The sequence below is a fragment of the Trachurus japonicus genome, chromosome 5, assembly GCF_045865225.1.
Source record: "Trachurus japonicus isolate A0001 chromosome 5, Traja_1.0".
Lineage (NCBI taxonomy): Eukaryota > Metazoa > Chordata > Actinopteri > Carangiformes > Carangidae > Trachurus > Trachurus japonicus.
In genome coordinates, this window is record NC_140911.1 from 19,995,141 (window position 1) to 20,009,401 (window position 14,261).

A 14,261-nucleotide genomic window follows, 5' to 3' on the forward strand; every position below is an offset into this window, starting at 1 on the left:
CTTTCCCCTAAATGCGTCCCATGCAGACTTTCACCAGGAAAATCCTGTTTTCTGTTCATTTGTCCTTTCCTGGAAAGGACAAATAAACTTAATCTTAGACTACAATTTACAAATGTCCCCAAAATGCCCCATATTCAATTCAATTTATTTGAGGCGGGACAGTGCATGTTCATGAACGAAACATAAAATCGTAAACAAGCCGGATTGTAGCCACAGGCTAATTTCCATCCGTTGTCCCATACATAGATGTTCCCTAGTACAAATACAGTAACAAAAAATAAAAACAAAAGCATGTTATAAAATAGCAGCATTCAGTTTACAGTACAGTAGAATAATAATAATACAGATTCAGTACCGTAGTACGACAGTAGTACAAAAGTGCAACCGTGTCAGGGGATAAAGTGCTTAGAAAGTCCTGGTAGTAAATCTAGTAGAAGCTGTGTTACAATGATAGGCCTAAGGATATAGATTGATCACATTTTTACAAATGATCACAAACACATCTGGTGGAGGTAATGGGACACCAGCGTCAGAGGTTAAAGATAGAGGAGGAGCTCTTTTTCTGGAGCATTTTCTACTGTATTGCTTGAAAACCTCTTCACAACCAGATTGCAACCAATTAATCAATTGCATTTTTTTAACCTGCACATTCACCACGCTATGAGATAATAACGGAACGTTATGAGACGGAGTTGTTCCCGCCGTGTTAACAACCCTTCCTTAAATCTGTATCAAGCGATGAAAGGATCAGACTCCCGATGTTTGTCCGGCTTGCAGCCAGGGACACAGCAGATAGGGTTCGTTTACCCTCCCCGAGTGATGACGTTAGGAAAGATGGCAACGCTGTGAATATGGTCAGTGGGTTGCCGGTGGGCCACCTGCCACCGGGCGTAACAAGTTTTCTGGGGAAACCCTGGTATCTGTAGTTTTTGGAGGTTTAAAGGTGTTTAAAGCGTGTCAATGTGAGCAGCCATCAGGGGCCGCTCTTCTTCTAGCCGGCCCAAACATTTGCCTGGTTTATCTCTCCGATGATGTTCTTCTGCCCTACAAAAGAACATTTAGTTCCTCTGGATCACTTGGCATATAGAGGGTTTTCTTTTTAAATCTTTCCAAAGCTGACTAGAAAATAATCCCCAACTCTATGTCCAGGAACGAAATCTGTATATTTGGCCCCGGGCAAAGTCTTGTTAATTTTGCCTGGAAGTAAAGTAAAAACCGTGCCCAGTGGACAGTGACCTCATCCAATCAACCCCAGAAAAAAGACTCTTTATTCACAAACTGAGCCAAAATGTAATTAGAGACTGCTCAGTGTTCCAAACAGTGACGAGTTTATCTAATGTCCAAGGTCAAGACGGGAGCTCATTTCCTATATGTTGCAAATTCTCCAATAAAAACGGTCTGGTCTATTTGAAAGCAAAGAAAATGTCAAAGTTTTAAATATCACAGCTTTAGCCTGATAAAAGTGCTCAGTGCCTAAGTGTATCCGATGCAGAAACATTATTGTGCGTCAGCAATGCAGCGTGGACAGTTAGGGGAAAAGTGCAGGCAATTACGGCCGGCATTAGCCTGCTACTTAGTCTCCTCTCCGGCACCCCTGGCTTCCAACGGCCAAGCACTCCCAAAAGGCCAGGCTGACATTTTCAAGAGAAAAATGCCCTTCTGAGAGGCCCTGTCTAATTACCCTAGACACACATAGACACACACAAAATCTCACAAAGAGATGTGTTCACCCGCGTGGCCATGCACACGCACGGCAGGGCGACCGTGGTAAGATTGAAGACGCACACAGATGCATTTGTGCAAAAACAGAGCGAGTGTGCGGCTCCACAGAGCAGAGAGAGAGAAAAATGATTAGGACAGCATGAAGTAAGATGGAGGCCGGTGAAGCAGCACGACACACTGCTGATAGAGGAGAAAGAGGAACATTTGGAGAGTTTCATTATAAAATGAAATGTCCACTATTTGTATAAATTAATCTGACAAAATGATGAATGGCTCGGAGACGGAGGAGATGCAGATTCTCCAGCACAGAGAAAGTTTACTGTGGGAAACATTTGCTGCATGTTCTTCACTCAGACGTTAGATTGGGACCGTAAATCTCTCCCAGCGGAGCTCATAGAGACGCCGCCGGCTGCAGGCGCTAGATTTAGGAGGCGCATTGATGCTCAGAACGACGGCTGGGATTTGGACTTACTGAATCCGTTGAGGTCCTGGTTGGAGGTGGAGAAGGGGTCGTCTTTGTGCAGGGTGCTGACTTTAGTGGTGCTCTTATCGGCCGTGGTGACCGGACCCATCTCCCTCTGCTGAGTGGAGCTGCTCGCCGTCTCCTTCTGCTTCTTTGCCAACTTCCTGTAGAGGCAATGACACACACACACACACACACACACAGATATAGAGGCACGCTCATGGATGTGTGAATACACATTCAAATCACAAAACACAAACAAACAGCACAGGGATAGAAACTACCTCATCAACAATTCATTTAAAACATGCAGACACTCAAACACATGAGGGTGAAAACTGTTTTATGCATTGGAAAATCCAAATGTTTATCATTTCTAATTGTTTGTTTTGTTGTTTCCTATAAGGAACTAGATTTCCCACCTGGGAGATGTATCCCTCCACCTAACAACTGGTTAATCAGCTCCTAAAACCACACAGGTATATCCCTCCTATAGTTGTATAACCTCAGTAAAAGCTGGCTCAGCCCAGACAGAGCAGTTTCACATGAACACACGATGACTCTCTCGTCTCTGTAACTGACTGTGATTGTTTGTTTGATGAGCTCAGGGTTCAGAATGTTTCTCCAGAGCAATTAAAGCAAAGTCAGGACAGATGACGTGAAGCAGGAGGGAGAGGTCGACGTCCAGCTCGTTACTTTACGGGAGTTGTAGCCGTAGAGGGGCGAATGCTGATGAGAAGTCCCCCGAGTGTTGTTGTGGCCCTGTGATTTGTTTCCTTCCATTTACTCCTCATGTCACTACGTCCCATCTGCTGGCCGCTCTGCAACGAGGCCATTCGGAGTTTTACCTTCAGTTTCAGGTCCACTGAGACACCAGATGGCAGAAATGACAGGAAGTCATTACGACCTGACACCGCGCCGGACCACTCGCCAAAGCGCGCAGGAGAAGAAGCAGCAGATTTTTTTACTTTCTCATCTCTAGAAGCAGAAACTGTTCTCTGAACCCGAGCGCGCTGGAAGTGATAATTAGCTGGGATTGTTCCACTGTGAGAACGACTCAAGTCTGATGATATGGTGCAACTGAAATGACCTCCATGTCCCGTTCTGCAACTTCATAGCAAAGAGAAAGACAAGTTCTGACACAGCTACAGAACCTGTAGTGGCACTTTATATCAACTACACACTCCTGAGCATTGAATCATCATTAAATACTTATTTATTATTTATAACTCTTCCTAGATTCAAACCAATCAGTACATGATCTGTACACACAGTTCAAATGTTTAACTCTGGATTGGTAAACTCATCTATAAAGTGTTTAATGATTATATTTTCATACTTAAGTAATGATGGCTTCAGCATTTATAAATTAACCATCCTGTGAATTACAAACCAGTCATTTAGGAGATGTCAGTGGCTCATGAGATCATTTATCATTTAATGCCAGCAAATGATTACCAAAGTATTTAGAATGTATGCTGTGGTGATTTAAACATGTGCTAGTGGCTGGTGAGTGAGTTAACAGATGCTAATACTGCATGTCATGATTCATTCAGGTAGATATGACTTAGTTAAAACATAAACACTTACAATGCAAGGCATTTTTGTGTTACTTCACACAAGTTAGACAATTGTTTAACACATCAAATTTGACCATAAAATGAAATTCTCAGAAATGTAAGTCTGGATTTTCACATGTGGCCCTGATCGTCCCTGAACTACTATGTTGCTCCTCACCATCAGCGAACATTTAGTTAATTTTAAAGTTAGTCTATACTTAAACTTTCTTCTCCTCCCAGAGACTCAGAACAAGCTGTCAGTGTTTTTATAAACTAAATACTGATCCAGTCCATAATATGAGACTCAGTAACAGGTCAATTTTACAGCAGATTCATCTCCTTCTGAGTCATAGAGAAATAAATAAATACACCTCACACGTCCTCCAGGATCCACCTTCAATTTAAAGTATCAAACTTCGAGTCACGATTAGCTCAAATAGTGGGCTGTGCCTGTGTGTGTGTGTGTGTGTGTGTGTGTGTGTGTGTGTGTGTGTGTGTGTGTGTGTGTGTGCGTGTGTGTGTGTGTGTGTGTGTGTGTGGACAGCTCTGTGAGCCAACACTTGATCTCTTTCGAGGCTGTTGAAGAACTGCGTGTGCTGGACGTTCAGTGTTTTGGCCAGTGTATGTGTGTATGTGTGTGTGTGTGTGTGTGTGTGTGTGTGTGTGTGTGCGAACTGCGAACACGTGGCTGTTGTATCTGGCCGCTTGGCGCACACTGGCCAGTGAGTGGGAGAGTTTCTCGATAACCTATCACGATGATTCTGCCTCGTGCGCCTGTTCACATGTGTCTCTCTGTAGAGCTGCTCCATCCTGTGCCACTCACTCAGAAACACACGACTTCTACTTTTACTGAGCATCATGCACATCGCAACCACAGTGACTAATCAAGTTTCTCTATAGTCTAAAAGCTTTCATGAAGCACCGAGAGGTCGAGTAAATGCAACGCAGCGTCTCCAACAGAAAGAATGGAAAAGAAAACAAACTCAGGTGAAGACGAAGCCCTCACCTGTACTTTAACTTTTAAGTTCAAACATGCAAAGAAAGCTCCTGATTATGTGTTCTGTCTGTTTTCTGAGATACTGAGCGGATCAGGATCAAATTGACACTTATTTGATAACAAACTTAAGTGGGTGGGAGGTCAGCTCTGACAACCTTTAATGACCTTTCATAGATCTGTGTAGCAACAAGTCCTGCAGGCTGTGGATTTTGCAAAAAGTAACACATCAAAAAACAGAAAGAACACTTAATTGTATGTTTTTCAACTTCCATAATTAATCTCTCGTCGTCCATGGTACCGAATCTCCGAGACCCCGACGTAATGTTGATGTGAAGTTGTGATTATATTAACTGCATATTGTGTTTTATTTTGAAAGGGGGCGGAAGTGTATTATGTTGATTCTGTTTCGGATTTACCGTTTCCTTCACGTGATTTAGCAACGGCTCCGTCAAATATAGAAACGCTATGGACTGATAGTGCTGCAGTGTGGAGAACCACTGCCGCGAATTGGCGATAGCCTATGCTAATTTCTGTTAGCCCGTCTATGGTGTTTTACATAATATGTTAGCATTAAGCTAGCGGGTTTTATATGCTTAGCTGTGAGCTGTGTGTGTTTTGAACGTTGTTTCAAACTATGTGGGTTTGATTGAACATCTTTGATGTTTAAATATATATATATTGCCGCTTAATATATTGCTTTACTCCTCTTTTTATTTTGTATAGCATTTTTACTGTAGGACAGGCTAGGACACCGTTTGTTTACTGTGGTCACTTCCGTCCCTCCCACACACTGCGCCAATCAGAATCGCCATAGCTAGCACACAGCCAATCAGAGCACCCGACGAGTCTACTCTCCCGACAGCCGACGAGTCCCGACTGAGCATGTTCAATCGGCCCCGACGAGATCCGACAAGACCCGACGGAGAGGAACACACCAAACAGACGAGCTCCTAACGCCCGACGGTCGGGCCGGTGTGTCCCTGGCTTAAAGGATACAGCAGGGAGACGGCCCATGGCTAGCTGGTTAGCATGCTAACTTCCATAAAGGAAAAGACAGTGCTTGCTTCCACATCTGGAGACAGATGTTGGTGAGTAGATGAATGAAGTAAACAGCTGTTAATACTGATATTAGCTATAGCTGTAGCAGAACTTACAGGTAGCTCCTTTAATACCAACAGGAAGTCGATCTGCTCTGTTTGAAATCACCAAACACCTAAAAACACAACAGTAATTTACACAGTCATAATAAATGTGCGTAAATACACAACAACTGTGAGACAGGATGAGTCACAACGACGACCTCCTGCATCAAACTGAATGCAGCTTCTTTGTTTTTGCTTCGCTGCATAAAGAGGGGAATGACTTCCACTGACACTGGAGTCAGCCGATCGATAGGAACAGGATTCCAGTGCTCGATGCTGATTCCTGCAGTTGTGCACATGTGCATGTGTTAGTGCGTTGTGTGTCTCTGTGTGTACATGTCTCCACTGGCTTGTGCAAAACTGGTAATATTATGCGTGCGTGTGAGTGAGAAGGATATGCAGAGATGTGAAATTAAAGCAGGATCATTGTATATCAGTGTGTGTGTGTGTGTGTGTGTGTGTGGGATCTGATGATGAGCTGTGCGCCCTTGAGTACTTAACGAATTCAGCCAAGAGACAGAAGAGCGATTATAAAGGCAGAGACGGAGCAGAGGGTGAAAGAGAGAATGAGAGGAAGAAGGAAAACAAATGAAATAGTTGAAGAATAAACTGGGAAAAAGCAGCTGGGGAGAGAAAGATGAAGATTAGAAAGAGAGAGAGAGAAGTGTGAGAAGCAGGAAAGGCCAAGCAAAGTTTCTCCCATAATCATTTTCTTCCATCAGCCCTGGACTCGACCTTCCTCCACTTGACGCCAATTTACAGCAACGCAGCCATAAACCTCCGCTGTGATTGGAGCGGAGAGCGAGCGGCCTTTTCCCAGTGACAGGAAGTGGGCAGGAGACGAAGAGGAGGAAGAGAAGCGAGAGGAGGGAGAGGAGGAGGAGGATGAAGAAAGAAGAAAAGAAGGCCAAATGTGCGTGGACCAAGGTGCAAGGTGAAGAAGTGAAAGCAGCGCACAAACTCCTGGTCCTCCTCCCTCCTTCTTTACACCTCAACCCCGCACACGTTCATTGTGTAATGGACTCGTTTAAATGACAAATTCCTTGCATATTGTAAGTGGCAATGAGTGCGACATAATCCTCCTTTAATGAATGTCACGGTGGCAGTTCATTAAGCGGCGAGGTTACCCTGCCGGGGGCCGACTGCGGCGGGAATCATAGACTACTTTGTGCCCTCGGCGACGTTAATTGCAGGACGTTTGATGTGTCGATAATGAGCGATGCGTGGATGGATGTATTGTTTAGTGTGTGTGTGTATGTGTGTGTGTGCGTGTGAAAGAGTTGAGTGCTTCCCTTGATGAGTCTGAGAGGAGGCGTTATTACCGAGACACACAAGATGAGGAAGAGATAAAGGGAGGGGAGCAGCTGTACTTCTGCTGAACTCTGGAGCAAAAGTTTTTTTTTTTTATGTTGCTCATTTGATGCATTAAGTGTCAATATGACATGAGAGCTTCACTTCCTAAACACTGCCTTTGTGCCATTAGGTCACTGTTTGTTGATTAGCCTTTTGAAGAGTTTCAGATGTTCTGGCACATGGGGCGGTCGGCACCTGCTCTGACTGGGCCGGACATGTTTTGTTGTTTCCAGTTCAACCTCTCAGAAATACCACTGTGATAGAATTATCTGAGTATTTTAGTTTGATTTGCAAAAGTTTATCATCAACTGACTTCGAGGAAATGCCGTTCCTGCAGGCTCTGTTGTGCTAATTGCAGCAGATGTTGGCCCACATATATAAATAAGAAATCTGAACAATGAATCCTTGTAGGACGTGAGTGACTGATACAGAGCGATGTGTTTACTAAGTGGAGGTAATGATTGTGATGGCTCTGTCCTCTAGTAGGACTGAGGTTTGGAATAACTGATGCACATTTTTGGCTCTGAATGCATCAGTGTCAATCAGTGCGACAATCAATTTCACATTTTTAAATTACTTTTCGCAGTGAATGCATTGTTATGGCTCTTGATTCACATTTGCTATCAGGAGATTCTGGGAAGCTGAACAACCAAACTCATCAAAGAATCGTCCTCATTGTTACCTCGTCCTGGCAGACACTTTATTTTCAAATCTCTCATTAACACCTCACATTCAGAATACTGGTCGGTGCTACAAGTTACAGGTGTTTTTAACACCTTGCATACAGGTTCCTGCAACTTCCTGACGTTGAAGTTGGGCCAGGCTCAACTTCAGTGCAACACCTCGTATGAAGAATACCGGTCGTGCTAATGGAAGAGAACACAATTTACAAATGTTCTCTAAACACCTCGCATACAGCCCATTGGTGGGTGCAACAAGTTAAAGATGTCTCCTCAATGCCTCAAATGCAGATTATGAGAATACGCTACAATTCACAAATATCATCCAAATGCCTCACATGCAGACTGAATATATGCCACAAGTTCTAGATGTAATACATTAGACTGTCAGTTGATTTCACAGTTTAGAGATGTTTGTTTTAGACTGTGAGTAGACCAGCTCACATTGTCAGAGGAAGTTTAAGGGCGTCTACAGCTGTCATGGTAAAATGTGCCAACAAAAGCGGCCACAAGGAGCAATTTTTCACTTTGGGGTCCCAAACATTTGCCAGCTATGCCTACTGTGCCTCATTGAATCAGGATTTTTGTCAGTTTTTTGTCTGTTTATCTAATGTGGTAATAACTTAAACACACAGATGAATCTGTGACAGTGGACCGAGCTCAGACGTGTCCAGCATCACTTATTGAGCTGCTCTCATCCAGATACAGGTGTTAACAGCCACAAGGATCAGGTCTCTACCTTTGACAGAGGCAACAAGCTGCCGCTATTGTTCTTTTCCTAGAAAGTGATGCATGCTGGGAATTGCAATTATTTTAGCAAAAGCCTGGCAAGTCACCGGGGCCGACCTCAAGGCGTCCAATCAAACACAGGGAAGGACATTTGTTTGGCGGTCTCGGACGGTCACTAGGCAACCAGACAGCTCCGATGTCCCGGAGCCGCCCGGCAGTCAGTCACTCCAGCGTGACAGAGTCGGCTCTGGAGGAGGCCGCGGGCAAAGCCCAAACAAACTTTCATCTGCGTATCACAGGATTTCGAGGCAGAGCTGGCGAGGGAGCGAGAGATGGAGGGATAGAGAGAGGTGAAGAGAGAGAGAAAAATCCCTCTCTCATCTCAACTCTCTCAACAGTAAACATCCTTGGGCTATAGCTGTGTGTGTGTGTGTGTGTGTGTGTGTGTGTGTGTGTAGCTGCTGACTGCTTTCTGAGTGAGGAACCAGCGGCTGAACGATGCTGCACCGTTGCTGCTGATGTTCTCGGCCGTTTCTCTTTAAATCTGATCTTCACATAAATCAATAAATCAGTGCTAATATGTTTAAATATTGTCAAAGAAACCAAATCTCTTTTTGTCTCCAGACCATCAAATGTGAACCACCCTCTGCTGCATGATCATGTGAACCACCTACTGCTAAATTCTAATATAATAATAATTATTATTATTATTCTAATAATTACTACTAGCTTAATCAGAAACTTACATCAGTAGGAGAGATCTTTAATAATGTTATTGCTGTTGCTGCTATCACCATTGATAACATTATTATTATTGCATGGTGGTCATTTCCTCTTCTCCCTCTTTGTCTCCCTTTCTTCCAATCCAACCAGTCTAGGCTCTTTATGAAGAACAATGAGTGTGTGAACCACACAGGCCTGGACGGCTGCACCATTTCACCTGTCTTATTAAAGACCAGGAGGACAGTGGTGCATGTGAGTTTGGGTCTGTGCTGCTGTTGATTTCTCAGTGTCACGGAGCCTGGTTGTTTATTGGTTTAAAACATCTGTAGCAGATGTTGGTACAGTAACTGGCAACACACTGTGGAAACAGCTGCGTCAGTCATTCGAAAACTTTTCTAACAAATCAAACAGAAAACTGCAGCAGCCATCTTTTTAATTGTGTCCGTTTTCCTCAGTGTAAAGAAGTAATTTCTGGTGCGGTCAAACAGCCTCAGGGTAGTGTGTGTGTGTGTGTGTATCTGTGTGTGTGTGAGCAGAGCTGGTTTACAAAGGTGTGTGATGACTGTTATGCTCGGTTTGGACTCTGCTGCAGATTCAGGGTGAAATTTCCAGATGCTTTGAAGACAGCTGGATGTTCAGAGATTCTCTGCAGGTGAGCTGAGAGAAACATGTCGCTGTGTACCAGGGAGTGTGTGTGTTGTTGTGTGTTGCAGCGAATGAACACGCAGCTATAACAGCCCCTCATTAGAAGTACCAGCAGGAAGTGGCTGTTTGGTGCAGAAGATAAAGGTGGATTACACTAACCTGTCTGGGTTGGGACACTCAGAGAGACGCAACATGCAAACGATGCAAATGATGCAAATGAAGTGAAAGCTGCTGTACTGTACAGTATGCTGCAGTGGGATCAAACCCCCCTGTGAGGGTGCAGTCGCCCACTTCACTCTGTAGATTGTTTTGCGACAGGGTCACAGCTAAAATCCACAGTTTACAACCTGCACAGGAAGCTGAGGAAACCTTGTTTTTCTGAAACCTGCTGCGGCGTCACCCCATGGGAAGATGTGTGTGCTTCATCACTAACACTACACAACACATGTGATATGAGCATGAGGGCAATCGCCTCAGAGCTTCCACAGGAACACATATTAATACACACTCATTACAGTATGTGATCACCTACTCTCACTATCTGAAACCAAAACATTCCTTTCATAACCAGTTTTAGAAGAGCACCAGGGATGGTTTGATCTGGATCTGTTTGAATCTTTAAATTCATTGAGTTCAACATTTGACACAATGCCTGATATCAAATGGAGCCAAGTCAGAAATCAGCCAAGACTCTTGTTGTAGCCATGAACAACAGCTAAAATAGCATAAAAATGTTTCCCACAGAGTTAAACTACCACTACCCACCCTAGGCTAAGCCTGTGACAAGCTACAAGCTACAACACGTAGAAGTTGTACAGAGCTGTGAAGTTGTCCATGTTTTCACTGCTTCATGTGCTAAGAATTAGCCACTAGCTAACCTGTTTGTTTGTGACCCAACAAATCGAGCAGAAAAAGGTCCAATACCAACAAACTGAAAATCACTACACAGGTGACCCGCACACCTTTATAATGCAGTCTGAACACCTGTGTGGCTGCTGAGACAAACAGGTAATGTACCGTAGACTGACACCAGGACGTCTTTAGAATTACTATTAGATTCATATTTGAACACTGTAGATAGATGTTCTGGGATGCAAGAAGACAAGACATTGAAATAAATAAATAAAAAAAACTTAAGAAAAAAAAAAACAAAGAAAGAAAGAGAAGGAATTAGCAGGAGGAGTCACTGCTGATGTGAAATCTCTACTTACAGGTAATAAGAGTAGGAATAAGCATGTCTTCTGAAGCATGGTGAGGTGAGGCCGATGATGACAACAGAGCAAAACCCAGAAGAAGGACAAACACATTGGATTAGTTCATCACTGGAATGAAAGATTATTTTTCTGACTCGATGAATATTTAACCTGATCATTATTATTATTATAATCTTACAGTCTATTAGTCCCTGAATGTGTCCTCATATAAAAACTGTCTTCTCTGGTTTTGTCTCCTGAAGCTCAGCTTCTTTCTGTTTCTTTGTCTGTTTGTCCACATTAACAATATTCATCTAACTTTAAATTTACAAGAGCAGGTCCTGCTGTAAGGTCTTAGGAGCATCCCGGGATCCAGGGGCAATACTTTGCTGTAACTGAACTGTGAAGTGGTCAGTAGTCAATCAAGTAAATTAGAGGTAATAATGAGCTACATGGTGTGTGAAATCATCATCTCACTCACCCACAAAATTACACTTTTCTTTTTTTCAGGAGAGAACGATTCGCTCATTAACTTTTGAGAGATGAAAACATAGATTCATCCATCATTCACTCGTCGGTCCATGTTAACACTCCATCATACTCCATGGAGTACGTATATCAATAATAATAATAATAATATGAAAGTATGATCACCTGACTTATCCAAAATATGAGAACAGAATCACATCAATAAATTAAAATAAAAAAAAATGAAGATACAGCATCATCTGTAACTGTAAATATAAAGCATAGATTTAATTCATTCACTAAGCAATTTTATTTGTAGTGGCTGTTTCTTCTATTATATTACACATTATTATAATACGTTTATGTGAGATTCACTTATGTTTCAAGAGCTAAACCTTTTTTTTCAATATGGAAATATTTAATTTCAACTATGCTTACGTGTTAGCACGGAGCAGCAGTGCCACAGACAAATGTCTTTGTTGTCATCAACCTCCCTTAACTTCTTATTTGTATTAATTCACTCTGCAGGTTGTTACAACTATACATGATGCTAAGTCTTTGAGAAATAACAAAAAATTAAAATAAAGGTACACATCTGATGCCTCCATCACCACCAGGCTGGTGAACAGACGTATGGGATGAAGAAAATGACAGAAGATGAAAGTTGGTGAAGTAACACAATGGAAGCGGGGGAGGAGTTTTCATGAAGAGTGTGTTGTAGGTTTAAGGGCTCACAGACAACAAAGCAGCACAATGGTATTATTATTATTATTAGTAGTAGTAGTAGTAGTAGTATAATATGCAGTAAATATTAGTGTGACCTAAACTGTAGCTGTGAACTTTACCTCTGCCACTGACATCTCATGGTTTGTGTGTGTGTGTGTGGTGTGTATGTTTGTGATATCTCTGTAATGGTTTGTTGGCATCTTTTCCACTTGGCCTGTTTCCTTCATCTGGTGAGAGGCCAGAGATTGGGATCTCATAATGTGTAAGGACTCACACTCTGTCTCTCAATCTCTCTCTCTCTCTCTCTCTCTCTCTCTCTCACACACACACACACACACACACACACACACACACACACACACACACACACACACTCACTCTCATACTGCACTGGGCAGCAATGTGTCAATGAAAGGAGAAAGTCAAGCAGGACTGCAAAGGATCAATATTTCAGTTCCCCTGAGCAAGACCTCACACAGAGAACTACTGCAGACTGCATCTATCTATCTATCTATCTATCTATCTATCTATCTATCTATCTATCTATCTATCTATAGGAATGAAACAGAGGGCTGACACAAGCGTATTCCACTGCCTTTATACACAGCTACCTCTACACACACACACACACACAGCGTCGTACCCATAACCCTCTTTAAGGGCTGTGCTGACATTGTCCTTATGATATTAATAAAGTGCAGAGCGCTGAGAGCTTGGCTGTAAAAGCCACAGCTGTTAAAACTGCTCATAAATATTAATACAGCGTAGAAAAAAAACATACCAGTGTGTGCGTGTGTGTGAGAGAGAGAAGGTGTGTGAGAGAAGTGGTGATGTATTTGTGACTGCATGAGAGATAATGACAATAACATGTTTGTTTTTATGTGTTTCATTAATGTGCGTGTGTGCCCGTCCTTGATCCTGCCGCCCCTCCCCTCTCACTTCTGTGTCTCTAACTGATGAGGAGGACGAATACAAATGACTTTGGCTCAAAAGGCAGAAACTTTTCAGCAGGAAATCATCCTGTAAAGAACAACACAGGAGGAGGAAGCAACTGATGTGAAACATGTTCCCTAAAGACAATCATGTCAGTGTATGTGATGACCACTGTGGAGGTCAAAGTTCAACTGTAGCCTGAAGAAAGTAGAGTTACTTATGAGGTATATTTTTTTGTGTGATATTCAATTCAGTTCAATTCAATTCAGTTCACTTTGATTCTCCCTTCAGTCTGCCACAATATAAAAATATATCATATTATTACTGTAATGTCATACCGTGTATTTTCTGTTTAGGTGTTTTTAATGATAGATAAACTTTATATTAGTGCTCACTGTATGTTTAAGGTGTCTTTTTTTACACTCATATGTTTATGATGCATGCTGGTGTGGGGGCTAGTGGGAAACCTCTGGTATGTCAGTCCACTCCCTTCTTTAGTCCAAACACACACATGTTTAGTTTAATGGTCGGTGACTCTAAACTGCCTGTAACTGTGAACGTCAGTGGATAAGGTTGTTTGTGTCTATACGATAGTGACCTATCCAGGGTGAAACACCACCCCCTACCCATAATCAGTTAGGATGATTGTTGTAGTTTATGTTGAAGCTACAAATGTAAGAGCTTCAAGTTGCCATAGTGAAAGAGGTTCAAATCAACTACATGTACGAACTCATGTGGATTCTACTTTAATCACACACAAACACGCACGCACACACGCTTACATTTGTATGACGGCTGCAGCTTGTTTTTTGTATGACTGGTTTCTGCTAAACACACGTGGTTGTATAGTTTATCATGAGTTTATATGAAGACTATCAGCAGGATCTACACATGCACACACACATGCATATATATATATATATGTATA

General features: G+C 42.6%; 1 protein-coding gene across 21 annotated transcripts in view; it reads right to left on the reverse strand.

Moving 5' to 3' along the window:
- ptprt (protein tyrosine phosphatase receptor type T) overlaps positions 1-14,261 on the reverse strand; it is a 329,374-nt gene that overhangs the window by 77,956 nt on the left and 237,157 nt on the right. For 11 of the 21 annotated variants that reach the window (XM_085776699.1, XM_085776698.1, XM_085776695.1 and 8 more), the window contains one exon: positions 2,195-2,349. In XM_085776699.1, coding sequence (XP_085632825.1) covers positions 2,195-2,349 — 155 coding nt within the window. Of the gene's footprint in view, positions 1-2,194; positions 2,350-11,224; positions 11,255-14,261 lie in introns of all 21 variants that reach the window. The other 10 variants (XM_085776696.1, XM_085776692.1, XM_085776687.1 and 7 more) reach the window with 2 other exon arrangements.